Here is a 17805-nt window from a genome sequence, read left to right as displayed (position 1 = left end):
TCAGTACAAGATGACATCACCTTGGTCACTTTAGCTTCCCCATCCTCCCACACGTGTGGGGCTCTGCACGCCTGGCCACTTCACCCCTTGTCTGAGTCCAGGGTTTCTGTCCTGAGTTTTGGAACTCAAGGTCTGTCGAGTTTCCCTTGGCCCAGGACCGCCACTAGCCTGACTTTTTATGAACTGGTGGTCTCTGTGCCCTTGCCCGGCCTGGGCAAAGAGGGTGGGCGTGTGGCACTGTTGCGAAGGAGTGCAGGACAAGCCACTGCTGCCTCCAGCTGGACCTGGGATTCCGGCAGGTGGGCCCCGAGGAAATCAGTTTGATGGTAACTTAGTTTCGAATCAACAGCCTCTGCTGCCCCCTCGTGACAGATGCTGGGAAGCACAACATCGTTAAAAAGTTGCTAAATATAAAGCAAGTTGGTGTCTAAGGACACAAATCTGGTAAAAAGCTGGTCTCAGAACTCTAGAAGAGAGGTGTGGCTACCAATAGGCCTGGAAAATGAGGGAAGGACTTGTGAGGTTGGTCTACGGGTACAGGAAGAATTAGGAGGAATTAAGTTAATGATGCAGGTTTCGAAATGGCTAGAATTGAGCTTGAAAGCTGTAACCCAAAGAAATTTGTGTTTTGGCTGATAAATATGTTAATTATTCTGATCACACAATGTACACGAATGTACATGAATTTAAACATCTCGTGTCAACTGGAAATGAAGTAAAAGCAAAGGATCAAAATAAATCCAGTGTACCCTGTTCTTGCTACTCCTATACTGTAGCCGCTGTGGCCAAACTTACCTGAAACTTACCAGTTCTCCAGGGGACTCCAAGAACCGACTTGCACTAAAAACATAAAGTAGCTATAAGAGAAGGTGATTTTTCAATGTCACTGAAATGGATTTTTGGTATAGAGATATAAACATCATTTCAAACATGCCAACTGTGGGGCCTTTTAAGAGGGAATCCATCTGCTAAGCTGGCCATCCCACGGTGTCACCGAGTGTAAAAAGGTGAGCTATCAGTAAGATGGACTGGACATGTATTCATTGGGTCGACCCGGAGACAAGGGAGACAGACAGCTCTCCAATTGGAAAATTTAGATCTGAGATTCTGGGTCTACAGACCAAGGGAGGACCTAGGATAACTCTTAACCCCCTCTGTGGGCATCGCTTCTCCTGGCTCCTGCGTGAGCACGAGCCACGCATGATATCCCTGCATGATAATCTCATGCACACCCAGAAAATGATTAAGACCCTCTCTGTGGCACTGTGCTGGAGCAGACACTGGAAGTCTGAACATTTCTAAACTTCTTCAGATAAGGGTCCTGAGACCCTCTTCACTTGTGAAACTGGCACATGGCACAGACTCTACATGAACTGGACTGGAACCTGGGGTAGTGAGGACTCCATGTGACCGGACTGGGGTAGCGGGGACTCCATGTGACCGGACTGGGGTAGCGGGGACTCCATGTGACCGGACTGGGGTAGCGGGGACTCCATGTGACCGGACTGGGGTAGCGGGGACTCCATGTGACCGGACTGGGGTAGCGGGGACTCCATGTGACCGGACTGGGGTAGCGGGGACTCCATGTGACCGGACTGGGGTAGCGGGGACTCCATGTGACCGGACTGGGGTAGCGGGGACTCCATGTGACTGGACTGGGGTAGCGGGGACTCCATGTGACTGGAACCTGGGGTAGCGGGGACTCCATGTGACCAGACTGGGGTAGCGGGGACTCCATGTGACCAGACTGGGATAGCGGGGACTCCATGTGACCGGACTGGGGTAGCGGGGACTCCATGTGACCGGACTGGGGTAGCGGGGACTCCATGTGACCGGACTGGGGTAGCGGGGACTCCATGTGATTGGATCCTGGGGTAGTGGGGAGTGCTATGTGTTGAGAGATACTCACGGAGGACAGACAGGCTGCTGCCGTCTAGAGACATGGATTACACCCCAGGGCAGGTTGCACACACTGTAAAAATGCTACAAGGTGGCAGAGCCATCACTGAGAATGAACAAATGTCAAGTTCAAGTTCCCGAACACAGTGAAACAATGCTAGTTAAAACACCGAGCAAAAGGCAGTTTCAAAATTCTATTTACCCTGTCAGCATTGGGAGTAGGACTGAACATTCATTCTCCTGTAATGGTTACGTTTGGACTGGCACCTACCTATCTGTCTGTCTTCTATCACATCTATCTAACAACTTTTAAAATACATTGTAAAAGCCTTGCTAACACCAGTACATGTCCCCTAGGTTTCAACCCCTCTGGTTGAAAAGTTACGTTTTTGCAGATTCCTCCCCCCCCCCCCCCCCCCCCCCCGAGAGGTAATATTTACAAGGAAAGGAAATGCATAGATCTTGATCTTAAGATCACCAAATGTTGAAGCGGCACACATCCCCAGAACACTGTACCCTCTTGGGCTTCTGTTAATGCCCGGAGTTCCGGTTCCACCCTTAGCATGAGGAGGAGCCTTCAGTTCGGGCTGTTTCAGTGCATAAGCAGTCAGGCAGCTTGTCTGGCTTTCCTTTCCCCAATGATTCACCATGTTTAATTTCTTTCATGTGTTTTATTTATTTCGTGATAATTTGTATATCTTCTTTCCGAAGTGAGATGCTATTTTAATTTGAAAATCTGTTGTTGCATATGCTAACTACAGGGGTCTCACTGGACACGCCCATGCATGCTTGCCCTGCAGGGGTCTCACTGGACACGCCCACGCATGCTTGCCCTGCAGGGGTCTCACTGGACACGCCCACGCATGCTTGCCCTGCAGGGGTCTCACTGGACACGCCCATGCATGCTTGCCCTGCAGGGGTCTCACTGGACACGCCCATGCATGCTTGCCCTGCAGGGGTCTCACCGGACACGCCCACGCATGCTTGCAGTGGGATTTGATCATATCCACCCCACGTTTGCAATAGCCCCCCTCCTGCTGGTCCATCTTGTAGGTTCACGCCACTCTGTAGTATTAGGAAAGCGTATGACACCTGTGACCGTGGGACTGGCCACCTAGAACCATCTCCAGTCCTATCATTTTCCTGCAGATGACACTTTCACTGCTGTGACCAGATTAAACACCATCGTATATGTGAGCCATATCTTTATGCATTCTCCGGTCACTGGATACCCAGGCTGATTCTGACTTGGCTGTTATGAATATTGCTGGGATAAACAGGACTGTGCAGGCATCTCCATAGCAAGTTGACTTCGATTCTCCCAGGCACAAGCCCAGAAGTGGAAGGGTTGGATCAGACGGAAACTGGCTTCTACAGTGCTGACCTAGCTGATGATTTTACCAAGAACACAATGGTGTCGTCTACTGCTGCCTCCTCGCCAGAACAGAACTGGTTTGCTGACCAGGACACGGCAGAGTCATCTGAATGTAGTATTTGTTTGCATTTCCCTAATAGATAAAGTCATTGAGAATTTTCTGTGGATTGGCATTGGTGGTTTGAATGAGATGCCCCGCCCCCCCGCCGGGCTCATATGTTTGATCACATGGTCTCCAGTGGTGTATTGGTGGGGTGCAGCCTTCCTGGGTGAGTTGACACCCTGCTGTTGGGAACTTTGAAAGATTCCTGCTATTCCGCACGCTCTCAGCTGTCCCTGCCACCATGCCTTTGCTCCGCCCCCATGGACACTAACCCTCTGGAACCGTACACCCAAGTAATAGTTCCCTTTATAAGCTGCCTTGGTCACGATGCCTTTGTCACCCCAGCAGAAAAGGAACGAATATGCTGACCGTGTATCCTTCATCGTTTGGAAAGTGTCTGCTCAATTCCTTTGCCCTTTGTCCCATTGAAATGTCGGCTTGTTGATTTTTTCAATTCTTGACATATTATAGACTAAGTCTTCTATGACTCAGCGGACTGCTCTCATTGTGGGGACTATTGAGGTGATGCCACCCCCCTCCCCATGCCTGCCTTTCCGAGCTACTGCAGTTCTCAGGACCTACCTGTCAGCGTGTATTCAAAGATTTACCTATGTTTAGTTCCGGTGTTTTCACGGTTTCATGCCATACACTAAGGTCTTTGGTCCGTTTTTAGTTTTAGCTGATTTTTTTTCTTTTTCGTAAACAAGATAAGAGTTCAGGACACAGCTTCATTTCTCTCCAGGCGGGTATCCAATTTTCTTTGCTTTCGTTGGTGGAGAAGCCATTTTTTTCTCCAAGGTACATTTCTGTCATCTTTGTTGAAACTCAGGCAGCTATTACTGCGTGGGTTTATTCCTGGATCTGCGAGTGCACCCTGCAGCTCTAGGTGTCTGTTTTGGTGCGGGGAGCATGGTGTTGCTGTACATTCACTTGAGTTCCATTGCATGGTTTGAAATTGGTTTTGCGGTACTGTCAGCATTGCTCATTCTGCACAAGATTGCTTCAGCTATTTCAAGTCCTTTTGTTTCCATGGGAACTTTAGACTTGTTTTCCTAATTTTGTGGACACCGGCATTGGAGTTTGGACGAAGGTGCCTAGAATTTGTTTGGGTGTTACTTTTCATAAACTTTGTGTCTCTTTGGGTATGTCAAAGTCTTGAGCCCATATTAAGAAATTAGCTTGTCTCTTACCAAGTTCTTTTAAAACTGTATTGCCTTTATTTAGCTGTGTATGTGGTGTGTGTGTGGTGTGTCTGTGTATATGGTGTGTGTGTGTGGTGTGTATGTGTGTGTCTGTATGAATGTGTATGTGTGGTGTGTGTGCCTGTGTATGTATGTGTGTGGTGTGTGTGTATGTGGAGTGTATGTGTGTGTGCCTGTGTGAATGTGTATGTATGTGTATGGTGTATGTGAATGTGTATGTATGTGTGTGTCTGTGTATATGCATGTATGTGTGTGTCTGAATGTGTGTGTATATGTATGCATGTGTGTCTGTGTGTCTGTGTGTGTTGTGTGTGTGAATATGTATGTATGTGTGTGTGTATGTCTGTGTGTGTGTGGTGTGTCTATGTGAATGTGTATGTGTGTGTATGTCTCTGTGTGTGTGGTGTGTCTGTGTGAATGCGTATGTGTGTGTGTATAAGTCGTGTATGTGTGGTGTGTCTGTGTGAATGTGTATGTGTGTGTGTATATGTCTGTGTGTGTGTGGTGTGTCTGTGTGAATGTGTATGTGGTGTGTCTGTGTGAATGTGTATTGTGTGTGTATATGTCTGTGTGTGTGTGGTGTGTCTGTGTGAATGTGTATGTGGTGTGTCTGTGTGAATGTGTATGTGTGTGTGTATATGTCTGTGTGTGTGTGGTGTGTCTGTGTGAATGTGTATGTGTGTGTGTGGTGTGTCTGTGTGAATGTGTATGTGTGTGAGTATATGTCTGTGTGTGTGTGTGTGTGGTGTGCCATAGTGCACTTGTGGTTCACTCCTTCCACCACATGGGTCCTTTACCCATGAGCTCCTTTACCCACTGAGTGATCTCACGCCAACTGCTGCACGCTTCTTGAGTACTAGTCCTTTGCCAAACAAAATTTTCAGATGTATTTTTTTCTCCCAAGCTGTAGTGTGCCCTGACTTCTTAATATTCTCTTGGGTTAAGCAATCCTTTACAATTGTGTTTCTCCTAAGGAACCTTTAATGAGAAAACTACCCTGTGTATTTGTGATTTTGAAATGGTTTTGCTATGGGTTTCAGGCTCTCATCTGATACCCAGGGTCTTCCGCCTTAGTTCCTGAGGGCTGGCATCTCAGAATTCTCTCTCCACATGGTTTTTCTCTGAAAGCCTCAGGGCTGAGTTTCGTTTCATTAACTCTGTCAACCACCTGCGCAAATTCTGCTCTATAACGCCAGGAGGTCCAGTTTGACTTTTTCTGTTCCTTTTTGATTAATCCATGTTGATACCCACTTGCTCCAGTGTTAACCAATGTCCACGTGGCTGTGAAGACCCAGGAAGTGGCATACCAGTGCCACCCTCCTGGCCTGTTACCTAAAATGCTTAATTTCACTTTTCAGCAAACTTTCTTGGAAGTTAAAGTTTTATAGTAAGCAATAAATTCATTCATTCAAGTCCCCTTTCTTCTTATTTGATTATATATTCTAGATCTTTGGCATTAATGTATAAATCTTGTAACTAATTTGTCAATTTCTACCAGGAATCCTATTGGGATATTATTGGGATAATATTGAATTGCAGGCATATTTGTGAGGAATTCATATTTCTCATTTGTCTTTCATTCTCAAACATGACACAATCTATATTTTTATATTTTAACTTCTATAGAAACAGCTTTGATATATATTATGCTAAAACTACTCAAAAAGGATTTTACTGGCTGCTGCTGTAGTAAAAGGTTTTAAAACCTTATTCTCTATTTCTTGCGGCAAATAAAAAATTAATTAATTTTATGCAACAATCAATATGCCATGACTTTGCTGAATAATTAGAATCCTCTATCAGTAGTCAAATAAATTGCAAAGAGATCATTTTACTTTTTCTGAAGACTGAGCCCTGGGTTTCACTTGTGCTAGGCAGGAAGGTGTGTTTCTGCTGGTATCTACATCCTCGATTTCCTAGCCCTGGTTTTCTGCAGCTTCCAGTGTGTGTGCATGTGCATGTGCGTGGTGTGTGCATTTGTGTGTGTGGTGTGTCTGCATGTGTGTACATGTGCATGTGTGTGATGTGTGTGCGTATGCATTTGTGTGTGTGGTGAGTGTGCATGTGTATTTGTGTGTGGTGTGTGAATGTGTACATGTGCATGTGTGTGCATTTGTGTGTATGGTGTGTGTGCATGTGCGTACACGTGCATATGTGTGGTGTGTGCATTTGTGTGTATGGTGTGTGTGCGTGTGCATTTGTGTGTGTGGTGTGTGTGCATTTGTGTGTATGGTGTGTGTGCATGTGTGTACATGTGCATGTGTGTGATGAGTATGCGTGTGCATTTGTGTGTGTGGCGAGTGTACATGTGTATTTGTGTGTGGTGTGTGCATGTGCGCGTGTGCATGTGCCTGTGTGGTGCTGTGCCAGCTTTCCCGAGGTGCTGGGTATACAGACTCCAGTCCACAGCTTGGACAGCAGGCACTTTAATCTCTGAGCCCTTGCTCTACTCCTTTTTACTTTTGTTTATTTTGCTTTTGCAAGGTTGAAACTTTTTGAAAAGAGCATTTATTGAACTTTGTCAAAATAGGTTTTGTACTTATGGGAAGTTTCATACATATGTAAAAGATGTCTTCTTATATGTAACTAGAGTTCTGCCTAGGCCAGACCTAGCAGAAGCAAAGTTATGAGAGGGTCAGTGCTATCTGCTCCCTCCAGTCACCCTTCACTATGATGACAGGGGCTTCACAGGGCTGGGCTGGGACGCGGGCCCCTAAACTCCTGTTCTTCTCCCTGCACCGCTGTGCACCCGGATGCACGACGTCTTGCAGTAGTCATTTCAGTGTTTGTTTCTTCATTTTTATGGATAAAAGTGGTGTCTGCATCCTAGTTAATGAGAGGGCTGATGGGACGAAAAGACTCAGCATCCAACTCTGAGGTGAAAACACACAGGATTGGGATTTCCACGGATATATGATTTTCCCTAACTAAATCACTAAGTTAGGAAGACAAGAAATTCTTGGAAGGTGGTGTTTACAAATGAGATGAGGGCGTGCAAAACAGTGACGTGTGTGCAAAACAGTGACGTGTGTGAAAGGAACACTTTTAGTCTATGTCGTATTACTTTTTATTAAGTGACATATTTATGGAAAATAGTTGAAAATGCCTGTCAAGGGGAGTATTATACCCCCTAATGTACAGTCTTTTCAGGCAAGTCAGACACACACATAAAGAGAATCAACATATTTGCTCAGAAGAGGGACATTTCATCCCCTCTCCTTTTCAGTCAAAGGAAATGCACAGACAGGAGCGGGATCTCTGCCAGAAAAATGAACACCAGTTCCCGAGATCGTGTCCCCACATGGTTAGCAACACAAGACAGTCACGGAGGACACACGAGGACTCCCTCAGGGCACACCGCAGGCCATACTTCCGGCGTATTTTTGTCCTAACGCTTTTGCTAAAGCCATTTCATGGCGTGAATGGCATATTATCAAAAACATACACTGAGAGATAGCTGCAGCAACCTAAGTAAGACCCAGGGACAGTTGAACAACAACAACAACAAAATGTTAAAAGTCCATTTGATTCTCTTTCCCGAAAAAGGCTGGTGAGGTAGTTTATACGGCACATACACACTGTAAGGAATCGGTATTCCAGTTTGTCCAAAGGCCACTGGCTGGAAGAACCATTTCCCAGCCGAGCTGCAGGGCAAAGGACCCTCCTAGGGAGAATGGAGGGGAACAAGGCAGCTGTAGACATCTTCCTGAATATATGTTCCTCCAAGTCATTTCCTTTGCTACTTTCCCGAATGAAATTATTTCCCTACTTGTGTATCCAGAGCAGTTGATGGGTGAGAAGCCAGTACGAATGAACTTTAGTAGCAATGTATCTGGCCTCTTTTGTTGGCGAACATCCCATTTAGTCTAACAGGCTGGCTACTGGACTTTTGAAAACCAACTCTCATTAAGGTCAAAGTTCTTTCAGTACTCAGATGGCAGGTATTTTCAATTTGATCGGAAGGTTATTCTTTCAGAATAAAAATCCGTGAAAGAAACTCGTTGAACACACGGACACCAGTTTGCATGCTGACTAAACCTTCTCTAGTTGATTAACTGTGTGACGAGAAACAAAAAGCATTGCCCCTGATTCTGACATTGCCCTCCACACAATACAGTTATTTGAAAGTTGTCACATTCCTGAATAAGCTGAAGTGATTAATTCCAAGTTACCGATTCAGCCAAGACTTTGCATCTGAAGCCGCACAAAAGTCGGCAGGAAATGCAGAACCTTGCCGCGCGCTACCTGCCATCCACTAGGGCTGACTGAAGCCTGGCCACTAAAGCTAAGGCACAGATTCTAATGTGTTCTCATTTCATCTGAAATGGAAAAGAAATGAACATAGCTGTGCACTTTCTATATAAATACAACAGCATTGGATGCTTCTCCTGCCAAGAAATACAGGAATATGTTCACGTATTTACAGAAACATAGTGGTGCTCTGGAAGGATGCCTGGCTTCCATGCGTAGGCAGGGACTCCTCCAGCGACAGTCCTGGAATCCGGCAGCTCGACAGTGGCATGCTCAGTCCCTGCTCGCCCTGCGGGATGATGATGGCTCACCGCACACACTCATGGGTGCACCGGGCAGCCCGGAAACCGATCAAGCACTGGGACACACACACACCTTAGCAGTACGTACTTGGCTTTTAGTGGCTTTTCAGAGAAAGGAAATAGAAATTCATAAATAAACCCAACAAACTGGTTTTTGTGTTTCTAGAAAAGTAGAGCAAACTCCCGAGGGACAGAAAGACAAGGATCTGCATGCTGAATGCACAGCGTGTTCTGTTTCTACAAGGAGATGACCTGACTGTTGGAGATGGGTGTTTTGTTTCAGTATCAGCCATGACACCAATGGGAGAGCTCTTCTGCACCCGCCTTTACAGTACCCTCATTATCTCCGGACATGGGCTATGCAGGGAAGGAGACAGTCCTTTTGCATTTGTGGGTGAGTTTTGCTTGTACTGGCACTTGGGTCTTAAATGCTGTAACTGCTCTAAGTCCATCAAACTCTTGGTCTGTGGAAGATTACCACACCTGGGATAAACGGGGATGCTCTCTGCAGCCTCTGGAAGGAAGGCAGAGCTGTCCTGTCCCTCGGTACATTTTAGATCTGTTTCTCTTAGAAACACGAGGACTAAGTGTTCACCACTGCAGATCTAGACAAGAGTTGTGCAAGATGTGGCCCAGACAGTGGTCTCCAGCTTCCACGGCCCAGTGCTAGTCCACAGTGACTGGCCACGTGTCTGGTTAACATTAGATCGAAGAACACAATGTACTTTTGCAACTTATCAATTCTGGGTCCAGTGACCTTTTCGGCACTTGTGGGCAAACGCATTTCTGTATTTTTGGTGTTAGGGTTGCAGAAGTGGCTACAGCCGTGAAATGTTGTAAACAAAGAGTGTTTGATCTGCAAAGGACATTCATGCTAACCCATAAGAGGCGATCTATTCACCCGAGCACCACAACTGTGAGAAGAGGGAAAAGATGCCATGACTGTGGACCACACAGGACAAACTAGAAGCACAGGACGCCCTTGCCAAACTGGGATTTGTAATGAGGACCTGTGCGCACGAGACAAGGAACCGTAAAATACCATCTCAACTCTCAACGGAAAGTTCCTTTGCACCAGGGCGCTACCAAATCCTTTCTGAGCGTGATGCATAGAATGACATGGGGCACAGCTGTCTTTAGACGGAAGGCCCTTCAATCTAGGAGCATAAATAGTGTATGTTTCACATCAGAAGTGCAGCCTATTCCCAGGCACAGGGCCAAGTTTATTTCTGCTACGTAGCTCCACAGTGAGTAACGTTGGCCTTTCTTCTGGGTCATATCTTCTTACCAAGGGACTGTGATAAGAAAGTTCAGTTCAATGTGAACCAGCTCCTTCTCTGCAGTTCATATTGACAGAGCTGGTGACTCTTTCAGGAGAACCAGGATTACAGGAGCTAATACCTCAGGGCAGTGTGGTTTTTCCCACAAATGCAGGAACTTCTTGGCATATAATACAAGGCAAGAGCCATCTTCGGCATATTTTAAAGGCTTGGTGAGGGCTTAATCACCCATTCTGCATGAGGATTAACATGATACACATCCAATATATACGCATCAGGATCCAAACAGTGTTGTCCTAAAAGAAAGAAAACCAAAAATCTCAAACCAGTGAAGTGGTTGCCTTATAAGCATAGGACATGAGTTCTATCCCCAGAATCTGCATTCAAAGGAAGAAAGAAAGAGCAAGGTGTGGAAGTGTGGTAGTATGCCCTTGTAGTCCAAAATAAACGATCTCAGCAAATAAGTAAGGGATATGAGAAAGAATTTAAAAACACAGGAAAGGAACAATTGGGAAATGTGTGATACTGTGAAAATAAAAACAACAAAATTGTGACTTACAGGTATAGAGAGGAATAAGTATAGAGGAAAGAAAATAGGAAACTGTATTATTAAAACACAAAATACCACTGGAATGCAAATAGCAACACCAAAAAATCAAAACACCATTGATGACTGCAAACAACAGCTAGGATGGAATGATAACTCTAAGGGTGCAGTAATGGCACACACCTCTTAGCCGTAACCAATGACTCTCTGCTCAGTAAGAGGTAAAGTATTTCTGGTACTAGAAATCTAGCCAACTCCCTAGAGAGCTAGTTAAATCATGGATCATGAAGGAGAAGCTACAACTACCACTTGACTAAACCGACACAATCCCTAACTTCATTCAATATTTATTTTTATAACCACAGGTAGGTAAGTGTAGTCCTCACCCTCACTGAGGAAATCTCTCTTTGCAACAGATTGAGGCCATTACAGAAAACACTGTAGAGCCTTTACTTACCTACCACCCTACACTCCCACACCTAATGCTCAGGGAATATTGTGGAGGACAGGGCAGAAAGTTTCTAAGAGCCAGGGAATCATGGAGTCTCATGTGAGACTGTGCCTCCTGGTAATGCCCGAAGCCATATCCATAAAGTCTCGACAACGTGACTGCCTAATCATGAGCTAAACACAGACAACAAAAGAGGTATGTAAAATTCATGGTGGAAAGAACACAAGGCCTCAGCACAACTACAGGCAGCCATGAAATGCTGATATTGAGAGTGAGATCTTACCAAGTGGATATCCCAAACCTAACGGGAAGCCCTGGAAATGTACATACAAGTGACACTATGCAGATTGAGCAGGGTATATTTAGGTATATATCTTTATATACATAAATTCATATAACAATAATTAGTGAAAAGAGGCCATGAATTTGAAAGAGGATAGGGAGAAGTGTTATGGAAGGGTTTGGAGGGAGGAAAGGAACGGGGAAATGATGTAATTACAATCTCAAAAAAGTTTAAAGGGAACAAGAACGGACTTTTTTTTTTTTGCTTTCTATTGAAGTAACAGGCACAATTCTAGTGTCAAAAATTTCCCCTGTGGATATTTAGATAGTAAGCAAATATGTGCAAAATAAAATAAGTCTTAACAATAGGAATATTAGGAGAAAACAAAGAAAGGAGGTTGCATAATGTTGGAAGGCATCACCAAGAGGGTGGCATGGAGAGTCAAGTAGGAGATGAGGGCATCTGGAGCAAGAGCATTCTAGAAGTCAGCCAGTGGCACGCCCAGCAGTGTGCCAGGTGACTGGGTGCATAAGTGCAGGACCCAGAGGGTAGACTGGGAGGCAGGCAGGTGGAGAGAAAGCAATGAGAGAACTGAGTTAATCTAGGAAGGTGTGTGTACACACCCAGACTTCCAAGGACTATGCTCACAAGAGCCAAGAAGCAGCCGAGACTCCGAGACGCAGGAAGAAGCTCAGAAACTCATCTGTCCTCAGCAGCGAACAGAGACAAGTGTTTTCAGACAGGAAAGCCCAAGTCAGGCAATTACTAAGACACAAACAGTGACGGCATTTCAGTGTGTGCTCTCCAGGGTCCTGGGTGAGAGGGCGACTTTGGTGAGGTGTTGAGGGGGACCCTTGGGTAGAGTGCTTTCAAGAGAGAAGAAACTGGAAGAAGGAATGTAAAACAGACAGCTGACTGAAGGTGTGTTGTGAAGTGGAAGGAGGTGGAGAAAAAAAAGTGGGAGTAACCTGAAGGTGTCAGGAGTTTTCTAGAGAGGACAGGAATAGGGTTTGTGTGTGTGTGTGTATCTGAGATACAAGCTCACTGTATGTCCCAAGGTGTTCTGAAACTCATCATCCTTCAGAGTTCTAACTGCTGCACTGCTGAGATTGCTAGCTTAGCTATATGGCGCATGAGGTGAGAGGTGCTGTTGGCATGGCTACCTGCTTAATCCCGCCCTGTCATTGGCCACAAGTCTCTCCCCTTAAGAGAAGCCAGGTTTCGTTTCTGTGTTGTGAGAATTGAATGCATTCCCTCTTCAGCCCGGGTTAAGTACGAAGGTTTCTTGGTCCTTTGAGAACCATTTTAGGTGGGATTGATGCTGATGGGAGGGAAAAGGTTACGGTGCAGGGGTAAACTGAGGTACAGGTAGAGCAAGGCTCTGATTGGGCGGCACAGGACATCCCTGAGAAGGTCAGAGAAACACTGTCCACGGATAAAACAGAATGCAGGAACACGTCAGCCACAGAAGATGCAGATGGAGGCACGAGGAATGGCCTTTGACCTCATCAGGCAACAGAATGACCTTGTGCTAAGAGCCAGCACAGGGCGTCATGTTCTCTAGGTTCTCAACTCTGTTCGGTTCTGTGAGCCCAGCAAGAGGCGGTTTCTAACTTTAAGAGTCACACTGCAAAGGACCCAAAGTCTTTATCTCACTTCAATTTTGAGAATATTGGAGAAAAAAAAATCATGAAACTGCTTTTACGTGGAACTATAAAACCCCCAGCCATTGTTGATTTTCATTTTTATCTATAAAACGTGTGGGAAAAAACACACCCCTACAACAATAGCAACGTATCATGGAATGATGCTTACCTATGTTTCCTCCAACTTCATATAACCTCTGGTTCTGCATCTTTATACATTCAGATGAACCATGACTAAAAACAGAGAAGGCAACAGTTGAGGTTCCTTTAGGGTCCACAGTGAATATCGACAAGTCATCCTATCTTGACGAAACATACGCCACACACTTTATTATGACCAAAGTCACGACAGCAGCAGCAAGAACTTTCGTCTATGGGGGCTGAGACGGTTCCTGGTCATAGGATGCTCAGTGGCCATGGCAACAGAGAACACACACATTCTAGCTGAGAACGTCAGCACCGCCGGAGAGCAGTGGTGACATCAGCACGGTGGCTGGCTGTTTAACGCTGCCCCATCTCCGGCCACAGTTCTCTCCATTCAAAAGAAGCCACGTGAATTTCCGTGTTTGCCGAGGCTGCATGCATTCCCTCTTCAGACTGGGTTACACCTCTAGACTTCCTAAGTGCTTTAAAAAAATACCTTAAAAATCACCTCAGTTACCTAAAGGTGATTTCTTTCCCAGTCTGTCACACAATAAAAAGTCAGAGAAAGCAATCATCGCCCAAGTCAACTTTTCTATCCCAAGTTTAGAAGACTGGGATAAGAGAATTCAAAAGGTCTGTGCCAATCAACGATTCAAGACCAGTCTTAACTCTGTTGAGGAGAGGAGGGAGCTTGCCCCTCCGCCATTCTTAGTACTTTTTATTTGTAGTAAGACAGTCTTGAGGTAATTGTGGACTGGACATCATTTTTAGGAATAGCACATGTGGACCCTATGTATCCTTCAGAGTTCCTACTATGAAGTGGAACTACTAATAGCAGCACCTTGGGAAACTGGAATGGAATTCCAGGGAGAGAATGTTGAGACCGATTCAGGCAAAACACCCACTTCTCTATCACCCAGGACACCCACTGCTGCCCTCTTCTGGCAGGCTTTACCGTTCTGTCCTTACTACATCTGAGCCTGATTCCCCATCCTGGGATCCGGCATGGTCTAGATTCCCCATCCTGGGATCCGGCATGGTCTAGTCACTTATTCCTTGAAAGGCATCTAGGGCTTATCTGGCTTTGTTTCAACAAAGCCGCTCTGGGCTGTGTTGATGTCTTCAAATCTGGGGGACAATGTCCAGGAGTAGGGATGCCATGTCATACTGTTATTTAGTTTGTTATTAACAAACTGCCAAACTACCCCATCTTGCCCACACAGATAATGGGTGATTGCCACAACTTCTCTATGTCTTTGCAGTATTTGGTACTGCTAGGCATGGCTTGAGAATCCTCATGGGTATACCATGACAAGCCACTGTGTTTTTAATTTACATTTCCTTAGTGGCTAATGATGGACATCTTTCCATGCATGTATTTTTCGACCATCTTTCTCCTGTGGTCTAATCTATACGCTGGGTTTGGAGTGTCCCACAAAGGTCCATGTGTGTGAGGCTTGTATACCCCTCAGAGGGGTGGTGCCTAGCGTGAGCATTGAGATCCTGGAGGCGTGCTCTCAGAAGAGAATGTGTGACTTCCTCTTTTCCCTTTAAGGCCAGTAGAAGAGCAGTTCTGCTCCACTGAACATCTCCACTGGGATGGGCTGCCTTGCCGCAGGTCAAAGGGCACCAGGATCAACTGATTATGAACTGAGCACTCCGCAGCGGAATCGAAGGAGACCTGTGCTCTTTCAGACATTGTGACGGGGCAGAGGCTGCCTTTGGCAAAACGCCTGCTCCTGCTCCCCCCCCCCCCAGCTGCATGGGTTGGCCCTTCCTGTGAGGAGCAAGTGCCTCAGTTGTCTACTTTTAGCTGTTTTCTCGCCCTATTCACAGGTCCTCTTATTCCACCAGCTTTCAGTTTGCTGAGGTCTAACTCATCAGTTCTATCTCATACGCTGCTGGGGTTAAGCCTGGGGAACTCATCACTTGTCCGGTCATAAAGATCGTCTCCTTTTATCAAAGCTTTTACGTTTCTCATTATACATTTAGGTCCCTGGCCCATTCTGAATTAGTTTTTAAATAATGAGATTAAGATTAAAATTATTTTTCTTCCTGGCCCATGGAGCTCCAGCCACTGTAGCATCCTTTATTGTAAAGTTATTCTTTCTCCACTGACTGCTTTGATATTTTTGAAGCAATTTGCTTCAAAAACAGACAAATTCACGGTACAAGAGTCTAGCAGCCGACAGGGCACCTTTAACTACAACTCACAATGTTTACAGTTGTTTACCGGTGTGTGATTTATGCGTGTGGACTCGCATGTGCCACGGCCTGTGTAGGAAAGGGGTTCTTTCCTTCCACCGTGTGTGTGCTGGTGTCTGAATTCGGCTGCCAGGCTTGGTGGCAAGCCCTTGTGCCTCCTGAGCCCTTTCGTCCCCTCCAGATTACAGCTTTTAAACTGCGGTACTCACAGGTCTAAGTGAGAGGCTGGGCAGCTTGAATCTACTGAAGTTGTGTCTACAACTTTGAGTCTACAGTCACCAGACCTAACCTATGTTGATTAGGAATACTGTCTGTATAAACTATTACGTTTCCTCATTTGTGGAAAGGCTGCGTGTGCCACGGTGTGTGACAGGGAGTCAGATGACAATTTGTGGGCCCTTCCTACCATGTGTGTCCTGGGTATCGAACTCAGGTCGTCAACCTTGGCAGCAAACATCTGTAGCCCACTAAGCCATCTCACTGGACCAGAGCATTTTCTTTCTACAAAGGTCCAATTGAGGATTTTGTAACCTATTAAATAACATAAGAATTAACCAGCTGCCAACATCCTTGCAATAAGATGTCAAGTTTATATATAGCCACCTACCTATGATAACTACGGTATTTTAAGATGCCTGGTACAGCAATAGAGTTACATGGCTTTCCTTTCTAATGCAATTTTTTTTGAAGAAAACTTTTTAACATTGTATCTATGTACAGAAAACTTAGCAGTGTACGTTTAACTCAGTTCAGTGACGAGTCCTTTGCCCTTTGCCTTTTCCAGCTTGGCAATGTGAGCCACAGATTTAGGACCCAGGACGTTGCCTCCTCAGTGGCGGCGAATCTCATCATATCTGTCATGGTAATTGGTCCTAACAGCTTCCACCAGTTTGGCCAGAGCATCCTTGTCTTCTGAGCTAACCTCTGTGAAGGAAGCAGTGGTGGACGTCTTCCTGTGGACAAGCCACCCCAGCCTGGCCTTTCCCTTGATGATGCAGCAGGGGATGCCCCACCTTCTGACACAGGGCAGGCAGGAAGATCACCAGCTCAATGGGGCCTCTGTCATGGGCAATCGTCACCAGCTGAGTCTTTCTGTTCTCCATGAAGGTGGTGACTGTATTGACCCCGCTTGAAGGAGAGGTGGTCTCTTAGTCAGGGCATCCCCTTTGCCAACAGTTTTCTTCTCAGAACGGGCAGCAGTCTTTGCTTCTTCTCCTGCTTCTTCTCTGGCCTGTCCTTGCGGGCATGTTCAAGCAGCTGGGGAGCTGTTTGCCGGTCTAGGGCCTGGGCGAACTGGTTAATGGCAGGAGGTACTTTGAGTCGCTTATAGAGGGTGGCCCTTTATATAGTTGATATAGCTAGCCCCTCGATGAAGTGTGTGAGATCTCTTTTGGACTGATGTCCTATCCAATGCCAAAGTTCCTAGGCCTTGTCTCAAAAGGAGGATTCACCACCTTTTTGACCTCCTGTTTCTTTACAAGGGTAGGGGGCAGGGACTGGAGCTATCTTTTCCCCTTTGGCTTTCTCTCCTTTGGGCATCTAACTTAGCTGGAGTTTAATGCATTTTTTTAAGTGTATGTGTATGTGTGTGTGTGTATTCGTGTGTGCACACACCTACATATAAAGCTTATGAATCACAAGTTTGTAACTTGAAGGATGTGCAAAATGAACACACAGATGACCAGCCCTCATGGTTAATAAAATAACTCACTAGTAGCCAATGGCATGCTTTTCCATCCCAATGTCTCCTACTTCCCCAAAACCTGAAAATTCAGCCTGATGTCTACCATTATAGCCTGCTTCTGGCTTCTGCTGTTTCTATCGTCATTGAAGTAATTAGAGCTTTACAGATAGTTGTGAAAGATAATAGGAGTTCTTTGTGCCCATTTGACCTGTGGCAACATTTTGCAAAACTATAATATCATGCCCCAATCAGGATCTCAAAATCTATCTGGCATATTGAGACACAGTGATACTCATGCTCACAGTGCACTAAGTTCAACATCCTGCCAGAGGGGCCTGCGAACCCAGCCCAGCCCAGTCAAGGTGCAGGACCAGAGTTCTACCACTGTAGGCATCCTTCAGGTGCTCCTTTATAACCACGCCCATCTTCCCAA

The 17805-nt window shown here is 45.7% G+C and overlaps 1 protein-coding gene across 5 annotated transcripts in view; it reads right to left on the bottom strand.

The window, feature by feature from the left end:
• Positions 1–7630: 7630 nt before the first annotated feature.
• Arhgap28 (Rho GTPase activating protein 28) overlaps positions 7631–17805 on the bottom strand; it is a 172913-nt gene continuing 162738 nt past the window's right edge. For all 5 annotated transcript variants that reach the window (XM_087902274.1, XM_087902273.1, XM_087902275.1 and 2 more), the window contains exons 17-18: positions 13509–13573; positions 7631–10708 (exon numbers count right to left, since the gene is read on the bottom strand). In XM_087902274.1, the coding sequence (XP_087758400.1) occupies positions 10614–10708; positions 13509–13573 (160 nt within the window). In that variant the 3' untranslated portion in view covers positions 7631–10613. The remainder of the gene's footprint in view (positions 10709–13508; positions 13574–17805) is intronic.

The sequence above is a fragment of the Myodes glareolus genome, chromosome 27 (assembly GCF_982192425.1).
Source record: "Myodes glareolus chromosome 27, mMyoGla1.1, whole genome shotgun sequence".
Lineage (NCBI taxonomy): Eukaryota > Metazoa > Chordata > Mammalia > Rodentia > Cricetidae > Myodes > Myodes glareolus.
The sequence above is the reverse complement of the archived record's forward strand: the minus strand, read 5'-3'. Positions and strand labels throughout refer to the sequence as shown.